The 27564-nt window shown below is 39.0% G+C and overlaps 1 protein-coding gene across 4 annotated transcripts in view; it reads right to left on the bottom strand.

Moving 5' to 3' along the window:
* TMTC4 (transmembrane and tetratricopeptide repeat containing 4) overlaps window positions 1-26894 on the bottom strand; it is a 58849-nt gene extending 31955 nt beyond the window's left edge. For all 4 annotated transcript variants that reach the window (XM_027900074.1, XM_027900071.1, XM_027900072.1 and 1 more), the window contains exons 1-7: window positions 26788-26894; window positions 24357-24572; window positions 19654-19769; window positions 17393-17609; window positions 13298-13385; window positions 2220-2317; window positions 69-161 (exon numbers count right to left, since the gene is read on the bottom strand). In XM_027900074.1, the coding sequence (XP_027755875.1) occupies window positions 69-161; window positions 2220-2317; window positions 13298-13385; window positions 17393-17609; window positions 19654-19769; window positions 24357-24518 (774 nt within the window). In that variant the 5' untranslated portion in view covers window positions 24519-24572; window positions 26788-26894. The remainder of the gene's footprint in view (window positions 1-68; window positions 162-2219; window positions 2318-13297; window positions 13386-17392; window positions 17610-19653; window positions 19770-24356; window positions 24573-26787) is intronic.
* Between the last annotated feature and the right edge of the window lie 670 nt (window positions 26895-27564).

Below are 27564 nucleotides of genomic sequence, written 5' to 3'. Positions count from 1 at the left end.
TTGGCTCTTTGTCTTTTAGGACATGACTGTCTGAATGGTCAGAATGAACAAAACCTCTAATGACTCACCTCCAACGACTTGTCCTTATGTAGTAACTTTTGAATGAGCTCCAAAAGATTTATCTTGTTAATCACTAGTGCATCAAACACTGCATTCAAACCCTAAGCAACCAAGAGAAAAATAAGAGCATAAGATGAACCACAGATGTTTTCTTTTTAAATACATCTTTAATTGCACTTCTACCACAAGTTACTGTACATCTTAATTCTGGTTCCAAGCAAGCAGAGAGATACATTGACAGTAATGAAGGCAGAATGATAGATTTGGAACTTGAGCTCAAATGAGTAGAATAATATTTTACTGCAATGGGAATTCTCTTGACACATGGAATAATCATTCAGGGAATACCATGTACCAGCAAGCTAGATAACATATGCACGGTCACAACATTATTTTGCTCTTCGTCTTCTTTCCCAAATGTACCGCAGTGTAAATGCTGCAGTCAAAAGGTAAGGCTTCTGTCAGCAAGGCAGAGTTTCTTAAGCCTTCAACTTATTTTTTGTGTGTTGTTGTGCAGCATGGTATGTTTTGACTGTTGGGTTTCAGAAATACTGTTTTCAAAGGGTACAGACAAAGGCTTAGAAAGATTTAACAGAGGTATCATACTGGTGTCAGTGCTTGCTTTTCTTGCACTGACACCAATATACACAATGCAAATTTCTGGGGAAAGAAAAGGCACCAAGTTTTATGTGACATCAGCCACTACACATAAAACTGGAGCATATTCAGTGCTTTGCAGGACTACGCTTGCACATACTACCCCCACAAAATGTGTCCAGGGATAATTCTGTCAACGTTATCAGCAAAATTAAACTAGCATTTCCCAAACAAAGTTTCAGCGATTACCAACCATGATTATTTTTGAGTAGTGAGCCTATATTCTAACAGTTTCAGGAATTACTTCACTGTTCTAAAGACTAAGTGGAAAAAAGACAGGAAAAATAGTTCCAGGTACACTGGGAGGCCACAAGGCTCTTTAACAGTCAGAAAAAGGGGACAGAAGATAGGTTAGAGTGCGGCTTGGTTCCATGTAGAAAGGCCACCTGGCAGTTAAAAGGTTTTTGGTTCACTCAAATGGCGATAGGAAGGGAAGAATTCTGCTGAAAAATACAATCAGTCTCCAAGTAACCCTTGTAATGTGCAATTTACCCCTTCATCCCTCTGACCTGTGCCCGTTAGCACAACAATAAATATAATCATCCTCGCAATGCAACAGCAAACAAATAAAAAAACCCAAATCCAGAAACAATTCTGTGCCTGTAAGCTCAAATAATTATTTCATACTACCAAAGGAAATAATTACACCATATTTTTAAGAAAATTCTGAACGTCTTCCTTACAGACACCTTTGAAGAATACATCACCCTACAAACATTTATCCAAAAATAATGTCCCAAAGCAAGAAGTTTTCTGTAATTTCTTCTCCCTTTTTTTTAGCAAGGACAAGAAGATCCTTGCTGCAAAGAATTTTCTGATTCTGTTGGTTGTCTATGTCAGCTAAAGCTATAAATTTGACTTATTTATAATGATATATGGCTATATAAATCAAAGATACAGCATTTCAGGTGGCTGGTTTGGTCACTCAAAACAGAATGTCTTCATTGAAGTTATAAAAAGTCAGAATACAATGAACATGAACAGTAACTGTATCTGTTTGCACAGACAGATCCTTAAATAAGGGGCAGAAGGAAGAGATTTGGTATCAGACGTGCATGAACAATGGCCCTAATTCTAATTATAATGTTTGCAAAAGCAAGTGGGTAGAGCTTTCAAAAATGCTCTCATCCAGTTATATCTATCTTTGTCCAAAAGCCTTCAAGTTTGCAGGCCTGCTATCTCAACAATTACATTTAAAAACAAGGTCAGTGAAAGTGACATGCACTGAAACTAATACTGTAAAATTTTTAAACTTTGCAAAAAAATTACCAGATATATATGACCTGCTTACAAAAGATAAAATGAAAAAAATCAACAAATTGGCAAGGACACAATCAAGACAGACCTACTAGAATGCTGCTTTTTGTCAACATTATTTAGTTTTCTGAACAGAACAAAAAGGTGTGTGTGTCATTAGCTGTGGAGAAGGTTCATCTTTGTAGGCTTTACAACTGTATCTGACAGATCTGAGGTCAAAATTCAGTCAATAATGCAATTCTTACCAGTATTGTAATTCCTTGTTCTTTGCACAGCATGGCTATTGCACCTAGGATAACACTCACCAGCACCCAGAGTACAGAAAATGTATGTCCTTCTTTATCTGTCAAAATAAAGCATGCCATAACTTTAGGTTTACACACTTAAGGTAAAGTTAGCAATCTAAATTAAAATAAGAATTTAAAAAATAAACAGCATTTAACCTCACAATTTTTTCTACCACTCAAGATCTGGATATAGAGACTTAAAAAGCATAGGACACCTCCTGCAATATGCTGGCATTTGTCCCGTTATTGCAGTCATTTTCTGTTCTCAAAGACATTAGAAATCTCCCCATTTGCGAAGTGTTTTATCCAGTTAATTAAAATGGCAGAAGCTCCACATAGTTTCCACAATTCATCATCTGCAAAGGTTAATTCCCAGTATTTAGAAACATTCATCATCCTTAGCTAGAGCTCTGTCATTACTGGCCACTCTCTTCCAAGCTACCATACGAACAAGAAATTCTTTCTTTTTTAATGGTTACTCATGAAGTATCATCCACAAAAACTGTTTTAACTGCAGTCTAACCTACAAAAGCACAATGAGCTGCTTCTCCAGGGTTACTGTATTTAGCAAGTACCTCATGTACTTTCATTATCACTGCAATAGAATGCCATGGAGCTCAAAAATTTCAGCATCTGAGCAGAAGCAGTTAGTTCTCACACTCAGGAAGCAGTTTTACAGCAGGGTGAGGAACTCTGGGGTTAAGAGATCAAGAATAACTACAGCTTCTACTAAAAAAAAAAAAAGTCTTTAAAGACTGTACCATGTAGCTGATTTTGCGTACTACAAGCAGGCATATTTGAGATGAATATAACAATAAATCCTTCTTCAGCCAAGGTGCGCAGAGTACATGGGTACTTCACATAAAAACATATCTGTCACAACCTCTACTCTGCAGGTGCAAGCAACAGAGGGAAGCACTCTGCTCATTCAGAGGCAGTTTCTTGATTCAAGTAACATGGGCTCTACAGGCATCACAAGAATCAATCTTTGACTTGGCATGTCAAAAAACAAAGTTGAGCTCTACATTCATTGACTGAATCCCTTTCCTACTTTCCTTGATCTCTAGAGCAGTTCTTCTCTACTTGTAATGCAGGTTTGACCCTCAGTGCTTAAAGAGAACTGCAATAATGGTCTATGGAAAGGGCAAATGGCAAGATTAGGATTAATTTCACCACAAGTAGGCACTTTCAACTAAGCTAGTACACTAGGCTTCCTTTGTAACTGGTCAAGAGAAGAGGACAGTTTTAGGGATTAAATTACTTAATTAAATACATTTGAACAGTTTCCAGAGAAATAACTCTCTCTATTCCTGACTATACAGGGAAACAGGTATAGTAGCTCAGATGTTCTTGTGTCAGATACAAACCATAACCTCAAGTGTGAAAAGGATCTGTGGACACTGGCCTTCTCTTTCATTTTGAAGCAGGCTACTTCTTTTGTGGCAGAGAGCAGAAATTTTCGTAAAGATATGGAGAAGAACGGGTTTTGAGGTTACTTGTAACAGTCCTTTCTTACCTAACACTTAAAACTTCAACAGAGTGAATATTAAGATTTGAGATTCACCATTGCAATACACTGCAGGCATTTGATCCTTCTCCCTCCACTCCAAATTATGTACCGAGAGGTGAGGTAAGACTTAACATCAGAGGTGCAGATGTTATACAGTTAAAATAAAGCCTTCTTTTAGGAAAGAGTCATACACTTCTAAATAATTAGCAAAACAAAACATGGAAATACAAAATACGTAATGATTAAACTAAAGAAACATTGGAACCAGAAAAGATAAATGCAATGGGGAAACTACAGCTCATGTTATACAGAAGAACAACTGAGCATTGCAACTCCTGGAGGAAAAAGCTTCAACATTTGTTCTATGAGTATTGCTAAGACAAAAAGAAATCTGTCCTAAACACATTCCCTGAAGAAGGAGTTCTTCACATCTTCAGACTCTACAATACAAAAGACTGTTCAGCCAGTTCTAGAAAACCAGTTTTGTGGTTTTTTCTGGTTTTTTTTTTTTTTTTTTTTTTTTTTTTTTTTTTTTTTTTTTTGTTTTTTGTTTGTTTGTTTTTTTTAACATAGAAATAAACTAGCAAAGATAATGCAAGGATGGAAGGCAAAGTAATCGACAGTATTCACAAAATGACAATCAATCATCCTTAGTAAATGTAAAAGTGAAAACAGTGAAGACAGCCAGTGGACTTCACTGTATTCATGGAAGTCAACTTTCTTCTGCTGAGAGATTTCTTCTCAGAATCAAATTCTGGTGGAAAGGAGTCAGGACAACTAAGCACTTCTCACAGAAGCAGTATGTAGTACACAAATACATGCTGTCTTAACACGGAAGATAGTGGGAAGTATATATAGTAAGAGACCAGCTGGCAATTCACAAATGCTTTGATGATTCAAAATGTAAGAGTAATGGGAAAAAGAGAACTAGGTCAAATCATCAAGGACAAGTGTAACAGCAGAACATTTATACAGAAAAACAAGATCAGAGAGGTCACATCACAAAAGGAGAAAAAGTAATGCACATAAAAAACAAAACTATAAAAAACAAATTCCATAGATATATCAGTAAGAAGAGTAGAAAGGAGTTATTCTAATACTCATTGAGAAATAAAATGGACAATGCCAAGAAAACAGAAGTGTCTTTTTCTGTAAATTTTTTCACGATAAGGTCAGCTGCAATCAGACGGCAAGTACAACACCAGCAGAAAGGGAGCAATAACAAAACAAAGATAGTGAACTACAAGACACAGAATTCATAGAGAAGTTAATCTCAATAAATTGCAATGATTGATTAAATTCACTCCAACAGGTCCTATACAATCCAGAGTAATCTTAGCTGTTACCTCTGAGAAATCATGAAAAACGCATGAGAATCCAGACGTTTGAAATAAAATAAAACAATGCCCACATGCCTACTTTTTAGAGGAAACAAAATGAAAGGATAGGCTTAAGAAACAAAGTTACGCTGATTGGTCAAAATTTCCCAGAAAAAAACCCCTCTTTGACAAAATATTTTCTAAGTGACACCCTAAAATATAAAAGGATATGTTTGCCAAATAAATATTTTAGTCATTTATATAGAACTAAGTATCATTTTGACTTGGAGAGGAAAAAAAAAAGAGTCTCCACGAAAGTAGAGCTGTAAACACGTCCTATACCTTGACCTCACAAAGGCATGAGAAAACCATTGGAAACAGTGTGGAATATGCCAGAAAAAAATATGAGCCGCCTGAAGTTAATATAGAATGGGTACAAATAACAGCTGGAAAACTACAGTTAGATACTAGCTCGCTGTGCAAAAAAAAAAGTAAAGATAATGTTCTCTATTGGGTCCTTCCTTTGTCTGGTTTCAATAGATAATTTTAAATATTTGGATGAAGGAACAAAAATATGCATATTAAGGCCAGAAGTACTATCAGGCTGCAATGACCAGGAAGCATATGAAAGAGAAGCCAGAATTCCACTGACATCCTGGAATCATCATAGAATCAGAGAATGGCTTGAGTTGGAAAGGACCTTAAAGATCACCTACTTCCAACTCCCCTGCCATGGGCAGGGACTCTTTCCACTAGATCAGGTTGCTCAAAGCCCCATCCAGCCTGGTCTGAAGAAATGGTCTAGCCAAATAAAAGGAAACAGAAGCCATTCAATAGGTATACATTCAAAGTTGTGTGGACACAGGTTTGTCTTGTGAACATCCCAAGTCTCAGATGCCAGAAATGTCTCAAGCATGCCAAGTAAAGCCAAGCTTAAGCATGGACTCTCAAAGATGATAAAAATACTCAGCAAAAGAGAAATAATGAAGGACCCAAATAACGAGCATAAAAACCCTGGACTTTAGTAAGGCCTTTGGCATGGTCTCCTTGGCACTATCATCCTCTTGGAGAAGGTGTTGAAGTACGGCCTGTATGTGCAGACAATGAGATGGACTGAAAACTACCCGAATGGTTGGGTCCAGAAGGTGGTGATCAGTAGCACAAAGTCTAGTTGGAGGCCAGTGTACTCAAGGGTCAATGCTGGGTTCAGTCCTGTTCAACAACTTGCTTAATGACCTGTATGATGGGGCAGAGGGCACCCTCAGCACATTTGTTCACGGTACCAAGCTGGGAGGAGTGGCTGATATGCCAGAAGGTCGTGCTACCATCCAGAGGGACCTGGGCAGGCATGAGAAATTGGCTGGCAGGAGCCTCATATGGTTCAATAAAGGGAACTGCAAAATCCTGCAGTGAAGCCTCCATCCTTGGAGATATTCAAAAGTCATCTTTTGGACCGTCCTGGATAACTGGCTCTAGGTGGGTGACCCCACATGAGCACGTCAGCTCAGGTGACCTCAAGGCCCCTCCAACCTCAGCCATTCTGTGATTCTGTAACTGAGGTCTCCTCCTGAAAACCATAATCTCTGTTTCTTTGTTTTCTTTTGCAGCCTCAAAAAAGCCAATACAGTCATACAGAGAACTGCAATTTTATTATAATTCATCAGTGATTAAACTTCAAAGAGAAAGAATTTCAATTAAGAAACATTTTATCTCGTGCTTGTTCCTGGGTCAGTACGCACAACATACACCCCCCCGCCCTCCGCCTAACTGCAGAAATCTCAGTAAAATGGATACAAAAGACTGTCATTCAGCAATGCCTTCAATCTTCTTTTTTTTTTTTTTTTTAAAACAGTGATTTGAAATGTAAACCACTGCATAAGTGCTAATTATTACTATGAGATACACACATGCCAACAGAAGTAATCAGTCTAACAAAGCATATTCCCCTAACGGGGCAATGCTTCCCACCAGAAAAATCTTGTGTCAGAAAACGAAAACGATCTTTCATTGGCACCTGTGCCTGGTTGAAACTGGTACACCATATTGTGAGTGGGCACTGTGCCACTCTAACAGATGGACCAAACTGTAAGCATGCCAAAGAAATAGAGTATCTTGCTTATTTTTTTTAAGCTAGAAAAATATAGTGTTTCTACTCAAAACCAAAAAGTGTTGCTCAGATGGTCCCTCTTTAGGACTACATTAAGTCTAAAAGTGAGGGGATTCAATAAAATACCTATGCAAACCATAAATAAGCCACAAGTGCTCCTCAATTTAGACTGCTAGACTTATGTATAAGCATTTCTAGAGCAAGGATGCATACACAAAGTGTTTTATAGTGTAGAATTGACTGATCCTAAATTTACGAGCAACACACTGATAATGCACCTCAACTCTGTCTTCCTAAATGCTAATCCTATTTCAAGAGACCTTATTTTCCGGCATCCTAAATCCACCAGTCAATGAAAACAAGCTCCTTAGAAGTGAAGGATATGAAGAAAATACTATATTTAGAGTACCAAACTTAGTCTTATTGTAAAGTCAAACTAACAATATCCCAAACAATTATTACCCATTCAGACACTTAGGCCTTCAGCATCTCCTTCTTTAAAGGTAATTGAGCAACTTAGGGCTCAGCCAGGTGACAGCTTGTAGCAGTTTAAGAAGTCACCATCTTCAGGTGAAACACAGTAATTGATTCTGTGAAAGCACCTACTCTGTTGAAAGCTGAAGCAAACTAAGTTATGTTGAGCTCCTGCAAGAAGTTTTAATTTTTAACTGAAAATGATCATAAACACTCATATATGTTCCACTAATGTGCTTTGTCTGTGGGGATGGTGCCTTTCAACGAAACTGCTACAAATACTCATCTAGCCAAGCTCTAAGATTTCCCTTCTCATGAATTGCTAAGCAAAAGGGGAAGAATTACCTAGTCTTACAAGATCACATAAGATTTTAGAATTAAATTAAACTTGAAATCTCCTTGTGTACATACTATTTCAGCTCATCTCAGTGTTTCACTTAATAATGAAATAAAAATAACAAATGCTATTTCTAAACATATCCAACCATCTCAAATTCATTACATACAGGTTACACTGAAGGAAGCATCTATACTCTGAATTACATGATCTTGGAGAAACAAAAGTTAGCATTAATACTAAAAAGTTCTTGTTTTTCCTCAGCTTACTAAAATTATAAAGTTGTTAGGTTTTCCACTTACAACTATTTCCTCCCAAAGTGTTCAAATATGAACAGTAGGGCACACACTTGAAAAATCAGGGCCTACGTGTTTAACAATAATAAATTTCTCTTAACCAATTTCAAAATAGCTAACAAATTCCCCATATCTTAACAATGATCTCTTTCACACAGGAGACCTGAATATTTTCAATCTGTAGGAAAACCTCAATAATAAAACCCTCCAACATTCATAAAACTCATCACTACAGTCTACTTTGCATGCTTTATTAAATTAGCAATGAACAAGTAGATGACTAATGGGCAATTACACAGAACAGAACAAAACAGAATCGCACAACCAGAACAAAGTCATTTTTAGATGTCATGGTGCATAAGCAAAGAGTTGATCCCCTATTTAATATCCAGGCCAGTATTATTCACATGGACCAAGTCATGAACTCCTCACTTTACATTACTCAGGGATCGCCAATGCAGATGGCAAATACATGCAACTGGATCACTGTCAAAGCTGAAGACAAAGGAAGGCAAAATGAATACTACAGCAGTTTTAAATTGCCTTATGAATTCCCAGAGAAGCTGCATTAAAATTCAGCAAAGTTAATAACCCACAATTCCCTTCAGAACATACCTAAACAGTTGTCAGCTCTTGCTGTCTCCAAAGCCTATGCAGTGGATTTGTTCCCACAGTTGTGTTTAAAATAGCAGGACAGAATGAGAACAACAGATTAGTTCCTTGCAATTATAAATGTTATCCTATCAAAGATGGTAACTTCAAAAACTGTATATTGGGAAAAAGTAACAGAATTGTAGAACTTCAATAAGACATAATTATAGCCCACATAGTGTTAAATGCCTACACTTTAAAAAAATTGCTACAGATTCTGGGTAAAAGAAACTGTCTATCCAAAAATCTACTGAAATCACAAATAAATCAGGCAGACAAGCTGCAGTATACCTTGAGCTTTAAAAAATCCCATTCTTTTCCTTTGGAAGTCTTCCAATCTGACACTGATATTTTTCTGATCCACTGACTGTTTTCACTATTATGTATACTTTCTCCATAGTACTCCCAAATCCTCCTCAGATATGAGTTCTTACTTCCCCAAAAAAAAAAAGAAAAATCCTTACATTCATTTTGTCAGGTGAAAACAAGCACTAATCAGTCTCTCACACATGACTTTTGACTCCTTTTCTTTAAAGAATGGCAATTCATCAACTACATTTGTGAGAGTGAAACAAACAGATTTCTTGAACTCAGCCATCCACAACTTTCACATTGTTTTGCTGCATGAATAGTCAGATTCTTTATTAAAGACTTAGATAATCTTATCTGTCTGAAAGTAGCATTGGGATGCTGCTGGTAACAAGACAGTATATGGCCACTGAGGACCTAACCACATTAGCAGCATCAGCTCAGGCTTTTCAGTGTTTGTTTTACGCTGATGCTCACTTACAGTTCATCAATAAAAACAAATTGGATCAAAACATGTTTCGGTAACTGTATTCAAAAGACAATACAAATGCAGTCTACAAATCCTTAAGGTCTTAGGAGTTGTACTCTCTTTTAAGTGCTCCAAAAGACTCACACTACCATGTATCTATTAGTAACAATTTAAAAAAAAAAAAAAAACAACACCAAAACCAAAAACAAAACCAAAAAAACCACAAAAACCTTTGACAGTTCTTCTCCTACTCCTTGTAAAAATTTGGTGAGCTAAGCACTATATATACACATGTAAAAGCCAGATCCAGGAACAAGGACACATACACTTGACCTACAGTTTAAGGTCATGCTTGCCTTTAATATATAAAGAACCCAGCAGAACAAGAGGAAACAGCATGTCAGAACAAACTGGTACAATCTACTTTTGGGCAGGATCATCATAAAGCAGCTCTATTGGATTAGAAACATAAGCCTGACGCAATGGAATGCATAGAGGGGTTTTTGGTTGTTTTCTTCCCCTCTTTCTCACTAACAAAGACTATTCCACAAAGATAAATTACCATTTTGGTATGACGAAAGTGAAGCAATACTAACTTTTAACTTGCACTAGAACTACCAGTATGCACAGGTGGTATCAAAGACATTCTGGATCTTGTGGATTTGACATAGGAAGGAAAACATTCTGAGAGTAGAAAAGGTATTTTTACTTTGCAGCTTAGGAGATACTGGCTAAGTCTGTTCTTTATATGTGCATATTTTTTAAAACTCACATTCTTTACTCATATTCAGAGTGAGACCAACTTACATTTGGGATTAAGAGTTCTTACTGTCATTGACTCCCTCAATTTATGCAGAATCAAACTCAGCTAAACTCAGATAAAAAGATCCTTACTCCTTATTTGTTCTATTATTTAACAATGGCTAAAAGAAGTGTTCATGAAAGGAAATTCATACCACCAAAATGGAGGCATCCAAGGGTAACACTTTCTATTTACTTTACAAAACTACTGAAGAGTCATACTCTGCTACAGTCACTTCCTCATATTTGAATACCTTTTCTTGAAGCCTTTCATACAAAGAATCACAAAAGGAGCTCAAGATTGGAAAAGGCCTTCAAAGATCATCTGGTCCAATCTCTTGGGGAAAGGGAACCACTCTTTAGATGAGAGTAGATGAGACCACTCTGTCCAAATGCATCTTAAAAACCTCCAGTGATGGGATCTCAGCCACACTTCTGGAGAAGTTGTTGCAGTGATTGATTGCTCTTGCTGTAAAAAACATCTTTCTTATATCAAGGTGAAACCTTTCCCAGTGCAATGTACACACTGTCCCTTGTCTTCTCCACATGAAGAGCGAGCCTCCATTCTCTTTGTAGATGCCCTTTCCAATATAGGCACTCCCCCGCTTTCCTATACAAGCACTAACATTCAAACAGTTGCTGGCTGGACCAAACCACACTCCCAAAAGAAAAAAAGTTATTGCCAGGGCAGAAAGTAAAACTGGTTGTGGTTATTGGTGGAGTTCAGCTAGAGGAGACATGAATACAGTGGTGAACAGGACTGCTCTTTTGGGTGGACCAAGACAAGCTGGAGGAATGGACCTCATGAAAATCAAACACAGTACCATGCAACAACCAAGGCTGTGGGACTGTCTAGGTAGCAACTCTGCAGAAATGGGTATGGAGTTCCTGGCTGATAAGCTGAAGATGACTCAGTGGTGTGCCTTTGCAGCAATGAAGGTTAAAAAAAGAGAGACTCAAGTATGTAACTTGGATAGAAATTCTTGCGTACAAAGTCTAAATTTTCTTAAGAAATTGCTGAGGGAAAAGCAGGTAGTGAAGGTGACAGTAGACATTGAAAACTGATTAGAAAGACATGCTGGCAGACTGTAGCTTTCCTTGGCAAATTGGCTAAGAGACATAGCTCCTCTCCTATTATGATGTAATGTCCAACAAAAAAGAGTAAGTGCTGCTTAGTATCTTGTCTTACAACAATTTCCTTCTTCTGTATCAATGACACCCATTTCAGTCCAGGGATACTATTAAAATGGCACTGACTTCTAAAAGCCATCAAACTGGCCTTCACAAGTTGTGGAAGCACCTTAATCAGAGTACACATTGCATTCTTAATCATTCCCGAGATGTCCTCCATAACAAAATAATTAGAGTCCAACATAATAGTCTCCAATCGTCATTCTAAGAATTTGGCTCTTGAGTTCTTTAAGTAAAGATTGTTACCCCTGCCTTACAGGCCTACCCGTACCAACACCCTGGAAAGCACATAGCCGTTATTTTCATCTGTCTAATTTACTCTTCTGCTAATAAAAGCAACATCATAAGTACAATCATATCCAGGAAAACAGGTGAGAAAAGAAAAAACGAACAAGCAAGAAGCCAAGGCCAATTTTCATCAAGAAATTATTAGTTCAGTTGAAAGAAATGAAACCTACTCAACAGAAAGAAAAATATATCAGAAGTGATAAGCAATCATCATAGGTATCGTTTGAAGTGGCAAAGATTAGGTTAAACTTATTATATCAGCAGTAGAAATACGCAAAATAGTTCCAAATAATCTAAACTGAATTAACAGGAGCTATTCACAGCATCTTACAGCTCACTGTGCATTAACTTACTCCCCTCAGCCTACACCAAGGTCTCTACGATGCCACAACTGTGTTGTTAAGCCGTATCACATAAAGTCAGCTCAGGTACCTCTGAAATACACTGAGAGCTCTGGTTAATCATTTCGGGCCCTGCCTATTGAGCTGATACACAAGCTCTTCAAAACACAGCTCCTTATGGGTTCACCAAATGATTCCCATATTTCCTGTGGTAGAGCACATTCAGATAGCAGACTGCATGTGCTGCATAGCTTTTCATAGTTATGAATTCCTGCATGTGCGCCAAAATAATTTCTCCACAACTGTACTTGAACTGCCAACCTGCATTCAGATCAAATAGTACATGAGATCTAAAAGCTGACTTGAAAAATACATCTAAAAAGGAACTGTTCATATTAAATACAGCTGTCTTACAAAAACTCTATGAGTAACACTGTATTCAGCACTATAAGCAAGCACTTGCATATTGCAGAAACTTAGAAGGCTTACTCATACAAATAATTTTTTACAATTCATTAAAATATGAGTAAGGTTGCTCAAGTTTGTTCCCGTTTAAGACATCACAACATAACAAGATAAAGTGTAGTAAAATATTTCAGAATATACATATGTAGGCTTAATTTCTTTCTAAAATACTTATTAAAATAATTCATTATATTTCTAAAAAATAAAACATTTAGCAAATAAGTCTATTATAAAACAGACTTTTCTTAAAATAAATTCATAATGTTTAACAGAGACTAGGGACAGCAACCTTTCCAGCATTTCTAACAATAAATATCTGCTAAAGCAGGTTTTTTTAAAATATATATTATGAGGGTATAAACATGAATCAATTTAAACAAATCAGTCTGACGTTTTTAGTTTTGCTATTCTTCACTGAAATGTACAAATACTGAAAATGTACAAAACAGAAAATTAAAGGGGCAAACAGAATGCTTACTTTCTCTAAAGGCTTTACAGTAGCCAAGGAATGACAACAAAAAGAACAGGGCACACAGTAGATCTGCTCTGCCAACAATCCCAGCAACCTTAAAAAAAAGAAGAAAGAAATTTCAAATTATCAGATTTTTATTCTTAGACAACCTGACATAAAGGTACACTCACAAATACAAATTGAAATATATAAAAGAATATCACTGTATCACTGATTGTTTTTTTAACCTTGGTTTACTGGATTAGTGATACCCAGTTTTTTAAGAAGCATCCCGATTTTCACTGGGTATTTCTTAGTATCAACAATATAAATGATTTGGTTTTAGTTTACGAAAAACTGCTGTTCTAAGAAATGAAGAAGGACTTTACTGAATAAAATTTAGACTCTATACAACTCTATCTGTTTTTTGGATCAGACTGCATTTCAGTAGAACACTTAGCAAACATGAAAATATAAAATTATTTGGGTTGGAAGTGACCTTAAAGACCATGTAGTTCCAACTCACCTGCCATGGGCAGGGACATTTCTCACCAGACCAGGTTGCTCAGAGCTCCATCCAGCCTGGCCTTGAACACTTTCAGGGATGGAGCATCCACAGCTTCTCTGGGCAACCTGTTCCAGTGCCTCACCACCCTGACAGTAAAGAATTTCTTCTTAATATCTAATCTAAATCTACTCTCTTTCAGTTTCAAGCCATTACATAGCTCTGAAGCCAAACATCCTGAACCTCAACAAAATTGGCAGCTCTGCTGAAACACAAATCAAGACTGTTAACTTTCAGAAGACAAGCCAGCCTTCAAATTACAGTCTGAATACTTAGAATGGACAAATAGCTTCCAGCCTGCAGATTCAGGGGGAAAAAAAAATTCCCCCTCCAGCAGTTTTTTGTTATATTAATTGTTTGCATTAGAGCTACCTCCAAATGCATCTTGTAACAGAAGCTGTATTAATGTAAAAGAAAATGACAAGCACCTCCTGGGACCTTTGTACTCCGGATCTGCACCAACATATTTAAATCAAGAGAAACCTCAGGACTACCAGCAAGCCCCTAAAATGTGTTTATAATAACTGGCTGAGATACAGCAAATCGTGTTTTTGGATCTTTGGTTTCCAATTACCCAACTGTCAGGATACACTACAAATTTTTTTTGTGGAAATCATGACATGGGACTGGCAGGAGACTGTATAAGCCCTGACACTGGAACCTCACTAGAACGTACACAGCAAGGATTGTGGAAACACCCTTTACTTTTCAGTCTAGCTCTGCTTCCTGAAGTGCTGGGTTCCATGTTTTTAGGAGATGTACAAAGAGGCCTTTCTGAAGCAGAGCAAGACAGCTATAGGGTTTTTTTAAAATTCACTTATTGAGATTATGTTTCAGGGGCAAAAGCAGTAACTTCAGTTCTTGTATAGTACACCAGTTGTGCCATTTTGTGTGTGATACAGAAACAGGAAAGTAAAAAGATCAATTGCGTCTTCATTTTGTTTAAAGGCACCTACTAATCCTTTTTTTTAGGAAAAGGGCATTTTTATGTCAGTCTAATGATGGGGCGACTATTTCTAAATAACATTACAGAGAGAAAGTGAAGTGTAGAGACATAAGAATATGATTAATTCCACTGAAGAGAGACTCTCCCACTCTCTCAGCTTCACTTGAGCACTGTAAAAGAAGAAATTGTTGGACTCCTAAATTCTGTTCAGGAAAACTTCTTGATTTATCTAAAGCCATGCACCTAACTTCTCTGCTTCTTTTTCTATCATAAAGAGGAATTACAAGAATTAACTCAATAGCTGTGGAGTGATTTGAAAGGTGAAAATAATGAAGTGTCACTCTTTTTCAGGAGCCAATCTCGCTAATGAGATAAAAGTAAAGGTGAACTGACACAGTTTCGAAAATAAATGTCCACTTGTTACAAAAAAGAGATTAAGGGGCTAATAACACACATGGCCTCAAAAGACTCCAACAGTATAATGTTTTCAAGGTCAGGCATATAGACTCTGGTACCAAGGCAAATTTTAAATTAGTATCAAATATATTCCTATGCCAGTGATTCATTTAGTATTTCATTACTGAAGTGTTACAAAGAATAAGCCTTTTTTAGAACAGAGAACTACAGCACAAGACTGTTTACATGCAGGTAGAAAAATGATAGTGTTTTCCTTACATAGGTACTGAAAACATTACACCTTTCAAGATCTGTTTTACATGACAGTTTGTTTTGCTGTATATACCAAAACCCAAAGCAGCAAATAGACAGATTCTTCACAATTTTATGTCAAAATATGTCATCTCATTTCAAAACCAGGATGTCGTGATACCTAAAACTCACAGATTTTAAATCATGAGGAATGCTTTTTAAGAGATGCTGCCAGACACACACTCATGATAGAACTGTAGCAGTATAATAATGACTGCTTCAGTGCAGCAAGATTTATTATTCACCAAGTAAATGATGAGAGGCTTTTGTTCATCCAGGATCTTAGAAGAGACATGATATATAAGCATGATACTTTTTCCCCTCCCCTTCAAATGTTTGCCCAAAGCATATGAAAGTCTTCAAACTTCAAATATGCAAGCAGACCACATCATTTATTTGACATGACAAAGGGCCCATTAATATTTGCATGCTGATTTAGACATATTTTTAGAGTCAAATGGAATGAAGAATAAAACTATGGATATTGATAAAGGAGTCAACAGTAGGTCTATTACAAAGTTAAGACTCAAGCGACATTTCTCTTTACATATCAGAACATCAGAAGCACTGAAGGCTTGTTTTACTTTACTCTGACATCTAAAACTGGTTTTGGAGAACAAATACAAGGGGCCCTTCTGACACTAGCACAATGCACTCTCACAAAGAAGTTACTGTGTGAGCAAACACCAGAGAATGATTGGCAGGATATTTTAGCCACACTGCCAAAAATGGTGCCAAATTACTAAGACATAACTTTACACCATTTCTAGGTTTCCAATACATGAAAGGTCTCCAGTGAGCTGAGAGGAATAGCTTTCAATAACCTTTTCCCTGTCAATCATGTGCAAGATGCCAAAACGAAGGCATGTTGTGAATAAATGAAAAATCAATGCCACATATGCAGAATAAGGTGCAATAAGAATTCAGTGTTCATTGCTAGGACAAAATCAAAATTAAAGCTAGTACTTTTGCTGTTGCTCAGACCATTCAAACTCTAACAAAAAAAAAAATCCCATATTGGGCTAATTTTAGATTTCATTTATTAATTACTAAAAGATCAAGAAATCAGTGACCACATCCAGCAAGGCTGTGGTATAAGGCTGTAAGACCTTCTTAGCTATTAGTACAAAAGAGCTTTTTAAGAACACCATCTTCTTTTCACTATAATTTCCACACAAGGACTTGAGCTTTGGTCAGGTATTTTGATTAGCTGCTATACATGTACCATGTTTCTATTCTGCATCTTTACAGTTTCAACTTCCAGCCACTGTTACGCTTTTGGCTGCAATATTAAAAGGCCCATTACTGTCAAATTCATGTTCCCCATCTACATAATTACAGACTGTGATTAAAAAAAAAATCCTTACATCTTCTTCTTCATATTAAAAATATAAACCCATGGAGTTTGATCTCTCATGGCACAGGATGATTTCCAGTCCTTTAATCATTTTTGATTCTGAGCCCTCTCCATTTTTCCCAGTGTTGACGTTGCAGCATGAATGCAAAACTGGATGCAGTATTCCAATAGTCACATATAAAGTTCATATAATGCCTCTCCTCCAACATTCTATCTCCTTATTTTGTTTATCAAAGCAAATGGAAGTGAAAAGTAATTATGGAAATACAGTAGTTAGGGAAACTTTGTAGTTTAGAGCTATACTTTAGTTATTGTACTTAAATGATTTAATTTATCTTCCTTAATAAGGCCTAGCCCAGTGGAATTACAAGCCTTTGGACGTACTAATCATAATATTTGATTGTTCTATTAAGACATTTGCCAAGAGAAGTGTTAAGAATATATAAAAGCAATGTGTAGAGTATAAAGCTATAACAGAATTAATTAGTCAAGATGGTCAAGAACTGTAAAGATAAAAATCATCGCAGATAATTATTCGATACTTACACATTCAGTGTGCACTGGATGTACAGCAAAGAGCAAGGCAGCTAGAAGAGAGGACTTTGGAGCCAGGTTTAGCCGTCTTCCTTTATTACTGAATTGCAGTCCACCCAATAATATTGAGAACACATCAATCATCAACACTGAGACAGTACAATGCAGTATTATATTGATGACATGGAAACCAACCGGGTAGAAGCCTCCAGCAAGAAGGTAATTAATTCTACATAGATACAAAAATATTAAGGTCAGGAATTACAACAATGTTTACAAATATGCAAATAGAAAAGCTAAATAACTCTATAGCAAGACGACATGCACACACAAAAAAAGCTGACACGTCTCAGGACACATAGTTCACCATTTCACCACCAAAATCAGCTAGAAACAATGTCCCAATCTTTACTTCACAGTATTCATATGGAATATCATATTCAGCACAGTATCTATCCTCTCTAGTTAATGCTATTATGTTAATCATACTTAGTTACTTAGAACTGGCTTTTGGTTGACAACATAATTTCAGAGTTGCAACGCAGGAATGTCTTGTGGATAAAGACTACTGGGGGGATACCCCTGGGCTTAAGAGCAGCCATGTCCAAAACCAACTTGATAAAATTATTGTAATTCAATCCCCACAGTGAGGAAACTAATATGCAGAGAGACTGATTTCCACTGACATTCTAATTGAAAAAGTCCTAGCATTTGGACTGACAATGTGGAAATCGCCTGGGTACAATCAGTTTCCATCCAGAAAGTAGTCAGTTAGCTTATCTTAGTAACTAATTTATGAGACTGGTTAGAAAGACGTTTCATACAATTATTAGAATCAGAAGAAAGTGTAAGTGAAAATTCAGTCTAAAACCCTATTCAAGATAGGAACTCTGCAGTAAATTGGGAAGCGAGAAGAAAAGGTGGAAACATCTTGTTATTATCCATATACTTTTATCAGTAGGTGAGATATACAGAAACTTAGTTTGAATAGGGAATTTTATCCAGTTCATTTGGTCAATCTGCATCTGGCACGAGTGAAATCTATCAGCATCCCCTAATCTATTATAAATATGACACACATAAAAGTTGGAGCGCAGGGAAATCAAGGAAGCAAATTTTTTATTTATGAAAATAGCATTTTGTGGACCATCTCTACAGGCTCATCTACATTTTCAGATATAGTAATGGTTGTATCCCAGTTCACTCTTTAAAACTAACCAGGATGATATTAGAGATGGAATATACGACAGAGACCTTGAAAAAAAGGAAAGCATGTAATGTGTTGTGCACTGAAAGCTTTAATAGGTTTAGGACTCTGACACTTTCTATTCAGTTGCATATTTTTTGTGATGAAAATGTGAAGGAAGTCCATCAGACAGCAAAATCCACAGTGCTAGGTACTTAAAACACTGACACTGCACCAAGAATCAAAGTTTTTGCTTGAATATGAGGACCAAGAGTGGGACTAGTTCTTCTGCACTTACTTAGTCCCTGGCTTAGAATGGACACAACTGCAGAACGAGTTCCAGGTCCCCATCAACAATATTGAATCACATGGGGAAAATAAGAAGCTTAAGACTTAGTCTTCAAAGATTCTCTGCATTACTGTGACAAACTTCTACTGCTTGCTCAAATCTTTGTGCAAAAAACATGAGCTAAGCATCTACAGAAGTAATCCTCTTAAACCTTTAGTTATTTGAGAACACCAGCAAGACATATATACAGGCAGACATCTCATTGGCTATGATTCTCAGACACAAACACTCACTTAAGTTAGAGTATCGGGGGAAAGAGGTGGGAAGACTATTCAGTGACATGGTGGCAAAAGGCCACAGTACATTGATGCTATTTATAAAATAAACCATTTGACAGATAGCAGGAAAGTAGAGAACAGCAACTACAATAGCAGTATAAGTGGCAGCATGGCAAAGTGAAGGGAACATAGACAGCCTAGTTCTTTGATGATGTGACCTACATACTAAACCATACTGCCCCTAGTACCAGCTGTATAAGAGCATAAGATGAAATCTCTGGAAAGTACATAGAAATACAGAATGTCAAAATAATGTATACTTTGGGAAGGGACCAAATGAAAAGCTAAAACTCAGTTTGAGATTAAGGTAGTGAACAGGAAAATCATATTTAGGGAAGGTATCCAACTACCCTCCAGATACTTGGTTTTTCTCCTTTTCTGTTGCCTCCTCCCTAAAATCAATTGAGCCAACATGTGCTAAAATAAATATTCAGACCTCAAGCAAAAAGACAAGTCTCACCTGAAAGTTAGGACAGTTAGTGGTCGATATGACTTATGACTGGTATTGCTGCTGAGTTTGCTACCCCAAAAGTCATGATACCACAGGTCACCAAGTGGGGTTTCTGCCCTGAGGTCCTGAAAGGAAACATAATAAATTAGTAGATTCTTAACATTTCTCCTTTGTTCAAAGCAGCTAAAATACCGACAAGGTCTAATAATACAAACTGACACTAATATGGACATAGCAGGACTTTTGTTGGCTCGCTACTGACATTTGACAAGGCACGCAAGTTTGCACTGAAGGTCACATCTTGAATGCCTGACATCATAAAGGCCCTGATCTTGAATTCTGTAAGCAGGCATAACTACATGAAATTTAGAGCTATGCATATTCACATCGATTTATAATCTGGTCAATAGCTGAGATATGAAACACATAAACCTTATAATTTTGTAAAAAGCCTTTAATTTTAGGTCTAGGTTATCTTGCAAAGCAGATCAACTACAAACTGCTTCAAATAGCTATTGTTTTACCAGTGTCAGTAGCACAACTACTAATGAAAGCATGAAAGCAAGGATACCAAAGACAGAAAACAACAATTAGCTCTTTTTGAAGCCTTACTTCACACAGGAAACTATTCAAATAGCTTTTTTAAAATTACTTCTTAATACATGAAATCAAGAATCAACATCTCTATACACTGTTCTAAAAGATCAAAAGTGAAAGACAGAAGAGTAATGAATTATTTTATTTTGGGGTACAATAGGGGACATTAAAAAAACACTGCAAAGGAAAAGTCTACCCTTTCCTTTATCTCCAAGCCATGCTGATAATGAAAAGATCAAAAAAATGTAGGCTGTCGAATGGAAAGCATTCCATTAGGAGAGCAAAAATAATAAGGATCTTGGTAGCACCTGCCTCAGTTTTCTATGAGGACAAGCTGGGATGCTCAAACATAATATTTGCCCCTTTCCTCCTCTTCCCTGGCACAATTCATTATCGACTTATGCTACAGCAAACGTGCAGCTTAAAAACACTTGACACAGAACCTAAAAACAAAACTGTACTAGTTAGTATTACACCTGCAATCAACAAGTTACTCTGCCTCCACCTTCTGCCCAAATTACAGTCAAATTTCTGGACCCTAATGACTGGCTACTGCTAAACTGAACTTAAAATAACATGTTTTTTGTTGCTTCTCTCTTAACATATTCTGACTTTCATCCATCCAAAATAAAATAAAAAAAAATCCTTTAAGATTTTTATCACTTGATCAAATTTAGCCAGTATTATATAACTGATTAAAAAAGAAGTAGGAAGGGGAAGTAAGCTAAAATTCCTAGCACACTGTCAAATGAACTGAAGCATTCTCTAACAGGTTACTAATCAATACTCAGAAAAGAGAGCAGGGATAAAACTACAGCCTGAAAAGTCCTATACTGCAGCTGTGAATTAAGGCAGTCTCAGGGAAATTCTTAAGAAATCAACACTCACAGGGGAATCCTATTTGGGTTTAAGAATTATGAAGGTGAAAAGCTTCTTCACTTTCTCACTGATGTTTCTACTGCCAAGAAATAGCAAAAAATTTCTTCTCCCAGGACTGCAATTTTAGCCTTAGGCACCTAAATTCCTGTTCCATTCCTCATTGGTATGCACAAACCCTAAAGGTCATAATTTGACTCTCAGAGCAGGACCGCACTTCACCAGCAGCTCACTGAATCAATACAGCCTGCTTTTCCAGGGGCAAGTTGGGACAGGGATGTACACCAGCTTCTACTGAAGTCTTTGCACTCTGCAGGGGACAGTTGTCAGAGGGTGGTGTGGCCCTGGGACTGTTTTTCCAACCAGCAGCATTGCTCCTTATGTACATTTGCCAAAGAAAGGGACTATAAAAGAGAGACTTTTCTTTTTCACTATTAAAATTTAAAAAGTATGTCTTTATGTCACAGATGGTCTTCAAGAACTTGAGATGGGAAATATATTTGAGATGTACAAGGCTTGATTTCCCTTTCCGCTATAATCAGTCATCTTTTGTCTTCCATCGGAAGAACGCAGGAAAAGCTGAATGTGTGGAATTACTTGGTGATTAGATTACACTTACACATGACCCAAAAATCTTCAATTGCATATCTTGCTCTTGTATCCAAGTTCTGTGAGAAAGTTCCTTACATTAATTTTCCTACTCAGTGGACTTACCCTAGAACAGGAACAATTTGCTCTAAGAGACACAGCTGTTTAAAAGCTACATATGATTTCCTCTTTAAGAACCAAAAGTAGATATCAAAGGATCTCTAAATATTTGATTAGCCAGCAGAGTTCAAGACTTGAAGAAAGGTCAGTTTTTCTATATAGATGCTTATGGAAATGCCATATTGTGTCTGAAGCTCTGCCTAATCCAACTGTTTGTCTTGCCAAGCTAGTAAATAAAGACAAAAGTCACTGTCATGTACCAGTTAAAATGCTGCTTAAAATGACAAGAAAGCATCTGGAAAACAGCTTTGAACTCCAATAAAATCTAGTAACAGAATGTTCCATGATATGATAGCCGTAGGGTCAACTAACGGTGTTTCTTTCATTAAAAAAAAAAAAAAATATATATTGAAAGATTAGGGTGATGGCAGGTAGTAAATACTGTGTGGTAGCCAAGAAAATACCAGTGAGTAATGCTCAGTAAATCTACAAAATTACTTCAACTGCTGTCTCTCCTATTGAATAGGAATAAAATATGCTATGCTTTGCTTAATAAACTGTGCCACTGCTAGATGCTCTCCCTCCCCATTAAACTGGTAAACTCATTGTCTCTGTATTTTTTTTGCAGATTTTGTATTTCCATATATTCATATGACCCCTATCTGAAATGATACTGTCAAAAAAATCCTTATTTAATATAGGAAATAATAGAGGATTTTGAAGTGAAAAATAGAAACAGACTCAGTTTTTTGGAAATACAGAGTAGGTATAAATTAATTTATTTAAGCAGTTGGTTGAATTTCTCAGCATTGCCAACAGCTAGAATCTTGGTGCAGGTTGTTGTGTCGCATAGATAAACTGAAACATTTCGAAAGTAAAGACTGAAAGAAATGGGAAGAGATGACAAGTGTGGAAATTGCACATTAACAAAACAACCTGTCTTATTTCAACATCAGTCTTTTGTTCGTTCTTTCAGGAAATATTATAAACAGGTTCCAAACAAAACTTTGCAGAATGAAACATTGCCTGGAGCTGTGTAATCTACAACACAATGCTTCTCTAAAAAAAAAAAAAACCCAAACACCAACATTACAGGTTCTTAATTTGTCTACAGTATTCTCTTGAAAGCTTTGAGATTTATTTCCAAGCTGGCAGATGTATTATCCCCCCATACATTTACAACTGAAGGTATGATGACTTACACATGCACAATAGAAATTTGTCTAAGGAAACAGTAATTCTGCAGGATTCTGAAAGACACATTATGATAAGTTACCTCTAAATCCTGTGCAAGGCAAGGCAAAAAAAAAAAGTGAATTGTGTTCTTCTAGTGGTACAACCCTCCAGATTATCCTCCTTGTAACCCCATGGCTTCAGGAAAAGAGAACCAGCAGATAAACGTGATTATTTTTACGCTGTGCTTCTCTCTCTAAATATTTAACAAGTACCTTCCAGAACAGCATAAAAGCTGGAACACCAAGACCCACCCATGGGCATAGGCTCACTCACCCCTACATGTGATCCTACGAAGTGTCTCAACAATTGAAGACACTCAACTCCTCGAAGTCAAAAGAATCTCAGTTAGAGGTTTATTTGAGTCACATGTTAATGTCTAATCATTTCAAGAACTGTTCATTGCATGTATGATCAGTTTTAAAACAGAGCAAAAGAATACTCTGCTTCTATTAAAAAAAAAAAAATACTGTTGTCACAGGAACTTTAAGTGGGGAAGAAGCATAGGAAAAGGAAGCTTTGCTTCATGTAACATTTTAGTGATATAAACCACAGCTGGAGACTCCCTGCACCCTACAATAGCTTAGGGATGCATTATGTGTCTACAAACAGAGTAAGTTTGTTTCACTTGGCTTATTCATTTGTGACCCTGAGGAGATACTGAAAAAAATCTCCTATTAACATCAATGGGTATCAAAAAAGTCTACTGCACACTCTCACTGACTTAGAAATGAGCATAAAATTAGACCTATAGGCAGTCTTGACGTACAGGTACCCTGTGAATAAGCCTTAATAAACATCACATCTGAAGTTGCTGCAACCCTAGGTAATGCTTTTTTAGATGATAAGCAGGCAAAGTTCATTTGGAATGGCAAAAGAGCTCCCTTCCCCCTGACCAGATATCAACACTCATTAAGCAGAGCATCTTACTTGCAAAAGAGTGAAAGGGGATGCATTCTGAGGTGGGGGAGAGGGGAGGGGGAAAAGAAACTGTTTAATTTGTTTCTATATTAGAGCCCAAGTCACGTTATCAAAATAGCTTTAGGAGTAAGATTTTGTTAAGCATATTTAGGCTTCTAGGTTTTTGGTAGAGCACTGCTGCACAGCTTGTTTGTCAGCCTTAAATAAGGCTTACTTAAAACAACACTCAATAAAGCAAAATGGGAAAATGAAGTTAAAAAAAAGAGGAATCTCTTTGCTAGGCTGAAACTTTGGGTCTACTTGGATCAACAGTTGCATTATTTTTTTTCCTATGACCATTTATGCCAAAGGGCGTGAGGTAAAGAAGAGAGACAAACCTTATTATTGATGATGGCTTCAGAATCATCAAAGACAAAATCTCCATCATAGCTGTTAGCAAAGCAGAGCAAGGAAATTAAAGCCACAACCATTTTAGCCCAGTACGGTGGAAGGAGGAACCATGATACATCATGGTCCAGATTAGGTTCCGTTTGTGCCATTCTGTGAAATGCTTGTTCCAAGCTGAGAGCTTCAGCATTATGTTGGTTGAAAATCTGAAATACATACATACAAATGCATGGTTATAGTCGCATTTCACTAAAAAAGAATTTAAAAACAGAGAGTTCAGTTGGGAGACAAGAAAGTTGTATGAAATTCCATACAATCTTACATTTTTCTCTCACTGCATTTCACAATTACTGGAACATACCGAAACATAATTTTGTACTTCAAACAGGGAAGTAAAGGCAGAGTTTCTCATGACTGGAGCACAGAGAAATTCTTAGATACTAAGTTAAAGCTTTGGCACAGGAGAATTCTAAAACCTAAAGCAAATTACTGTTTTTTCTGTTCCTTACTGTTCAAGTACTACAAACAGAGGTATCACAGAGACTGTGGAGCATTTATAAAGTTCTGTAGAGAATGATAAGCATTATAATTTCCTTCCACGAGTGAAAAGCAAACCATCAATTGCCAAAAGAGTTCAATTCTCTTCTGTTAATCAAACTAAAGCACCCAGTCTCACACATGCCCCCGTGCAAGGAATTCATACAAACATCACAGATAGACGGATATATGGAGATAGCAGTTAATGGACTAGGCCCTAAATCTCAACAATTCAAACAATGAGACAAGATCCATAGAATTAAGACTGGACTAGTTAGATCACTCTGAACACCTCAAGTACAGGCTAAATTCCAAAGCTGTATCCATGGGCTCATGAGGTTGTTGAGGTAGATGAAAAAGATCCTGCAATCCCAACCCTGATAAGCGATCCATCAGTGTGGAGGTACTAAGGCTGGAGGTTTACACCCATGAACCACCTTTACTTAGAAGGATCTCTTTCAGTGCTCCAAAGCCAGCCTTCTGCCTTGACTGCTATTCTGCCTCTGCTTCTCTGGTGCTCCCACTCAACTGGGACTGGTCTTATTATCAAGTGCTGGTATAAATGGCAAGGGGAGGAGGTTATGAATGGAAAACTGCAGTAAAAACAGGGCAGAATATGAAATTTTTATTTGCAAGCCCAAAGAATGATAAGCATAGATACTAGCCTATCTGCAGTTTCTCCTTTTTATTTGCTTTTTAAATCAAGCATTGCACCCCTGAAAATATCGGGTATTTAATGTCTTTATACAACCTTGGAAAAAAGCTCCAGTCATTTGGCTTCTGGAACGGGCTTGACCATTAGAGCTGCTATGGCGAATGCTCTGTAGCTTCCTCCTTTAGCAACATTAAATTCCAGTCTCCGCGTTTTTCCAATTCCTGCGCACACACATGCACAGGGACAGACGGTGCTCCCTGTCACATCAGTGCCCCTCCTCGCTTTAGGGACCATATAGCGGTGTTCCCAAATTCAGATAAAGCCAGTAACCTGGAGCAGTGCAAGCTGAGAGGCTGGAGCTCCCCGGCTGAGCAAAGCAGCTGCTTTAAGAGCAAAACCTTTTCTCAAAGTAGTTCACCCTTGAGCTCTTAGTTTGACGGAAACAAAGACGGAAAGCGTGGCTGTTAACTGAGGGAAGTGCTCCGCATTGCTACCAACAGCACGGATACAGCATCAGTGCCCACCACACAATTAATACACTTAATCTACTCAAAATTCATTTCGCCCTGAAAGTTTCTCCAATTACGCTTGCTCCATTTATCCGGCGCACAGCTGCTGCCAGCCCTCTTCCCCGCGGTCCAGGAGGCCCGGCCGTGGCGGGGTCCCTTCTCAGGGCAGCGCGGTGGCCGCACGGGCACCGCCGAGGGACAGAGGGACCGCCACCTCCATGCGACCGGCGCACACGCCACTGCCCGGCGGCGGCGGCGGCGGCAGGGAGAGAGGGAGGGAGGGCACCTCCCCGCCGCCCTCTCCAGGGAAAGGCGAGCCCGAGCCCACCCGGGAAGCACCGGTCCCGCGCCGCAGGGACCCCCAGCAGGGCGGGCACGGCGCGTCCCACCGAGAGCGCGGGCGCCGCGGGAGGGCTCGCACCGAGGGTCGCCCCGGCCGCGCACGGAGCCCCGCAAACTTGGAGGGCGTCCCGGGCTCCGGGCGGGCGGTCCCGGGGAAGGAGTCGTCCCGGGAAGGCAGCGGCGGGCGCGGGGCAAGGTGCGAGGCTGCGCCGGGAGTTCGGCGGGGGCCCTGCCCCGCCCGCCGCTCCCCTTTTGTCCTGGCGGCGGCAGCTCCGCCGTGGGGGGGTGGCCTGTCCCGGCCGTCCCTCAGCACCCCCCGTCCGGTTCCGCCACAGAGCGGGGCACGGGTGAGATCCCCGTCCCCCCGGGCCGCGTTACCTGCGAGGACACAGATCCCGCGCGGCATCTCCACCCGCAAGCCAAACTCTCGCGCCCGGCGAGCCGCCAGCGGAGCGGCCCGCGGGGGAGGGGCCGCGGCGACCACGCCCCCGCGAAACATCCCCGCCGCCCATTGGATGCGGCCTCCGTGACGCGCGGTGGGCGGGGCCGGGCCGGGGCCGGGGCATCAGTGGCGGCGGAGGCGGTGGTGGGGCCGGTGTGGGTTGTTGTTCTCCCGCCCTCTCAAACTCCGCGCCCCGCACAAAGGCGGGGGCCGGGCGGCTCCCAGCGTCGGTGTGTTCCGGGGCGTGTCCGCTCGGTATGCCGGCAGGTCACTGTCCGCGCACCTGGCTGGCCGCGGGGCGGAGGGGCGACCCGGGTGAAGCGGGGTGTGTGGGGGCTGCCCAGCGCGGGGGGGCGCGGAACCGCGTGTTTCCGTGCCCCGAGTCGCCCACTCCTCCCTCGAAGGCGAGGGTCCTGCTGCGGCGTGCGTGCGAGGACCGAGAATGCCCCCGAAAAGCAGCTACAGAACCACTGGAGCGGGGCGGGGGGAGGATGGTGGTGGCGGTGGTGGTGTCGTGTCGGTGTCTCGCTGCCTAGGGGGGATACTTGGGTGAGCTGGGCGCGTTAGCAAAGCGTTCCAGCCCGTCTGCTTCAAGGGGCCACGGTGCTGCTGCCGGGGTTGTTGCAGGTGCTCCCTGCAGGACGGGTACTGTAAGGAGGCAACAAAAAGGCTTTATCAGGTGTACATAATTCGTACGTTTCACCACCGCGATC

This window comes from Empidonax traillii, unplaced genomic scaffold (genome assembly GCF_003031625.1).
Source record: "Empidonax traillii isolate 1590-97213 ecotype Southwest subspecies unplaced genomic scaffold, ASM303162v1 scaffold703:size332946, whole genome shotgun sequence".
Lineage (NCBI taxonomy): Eukaryota > Metazoa > Chordata > Aves > Passeriformes > Tyrannidae > Empidonax > Empidonax traillii.
This window is presented reverse-complemented; position numbering and strand designations above follow the sequence as displayed.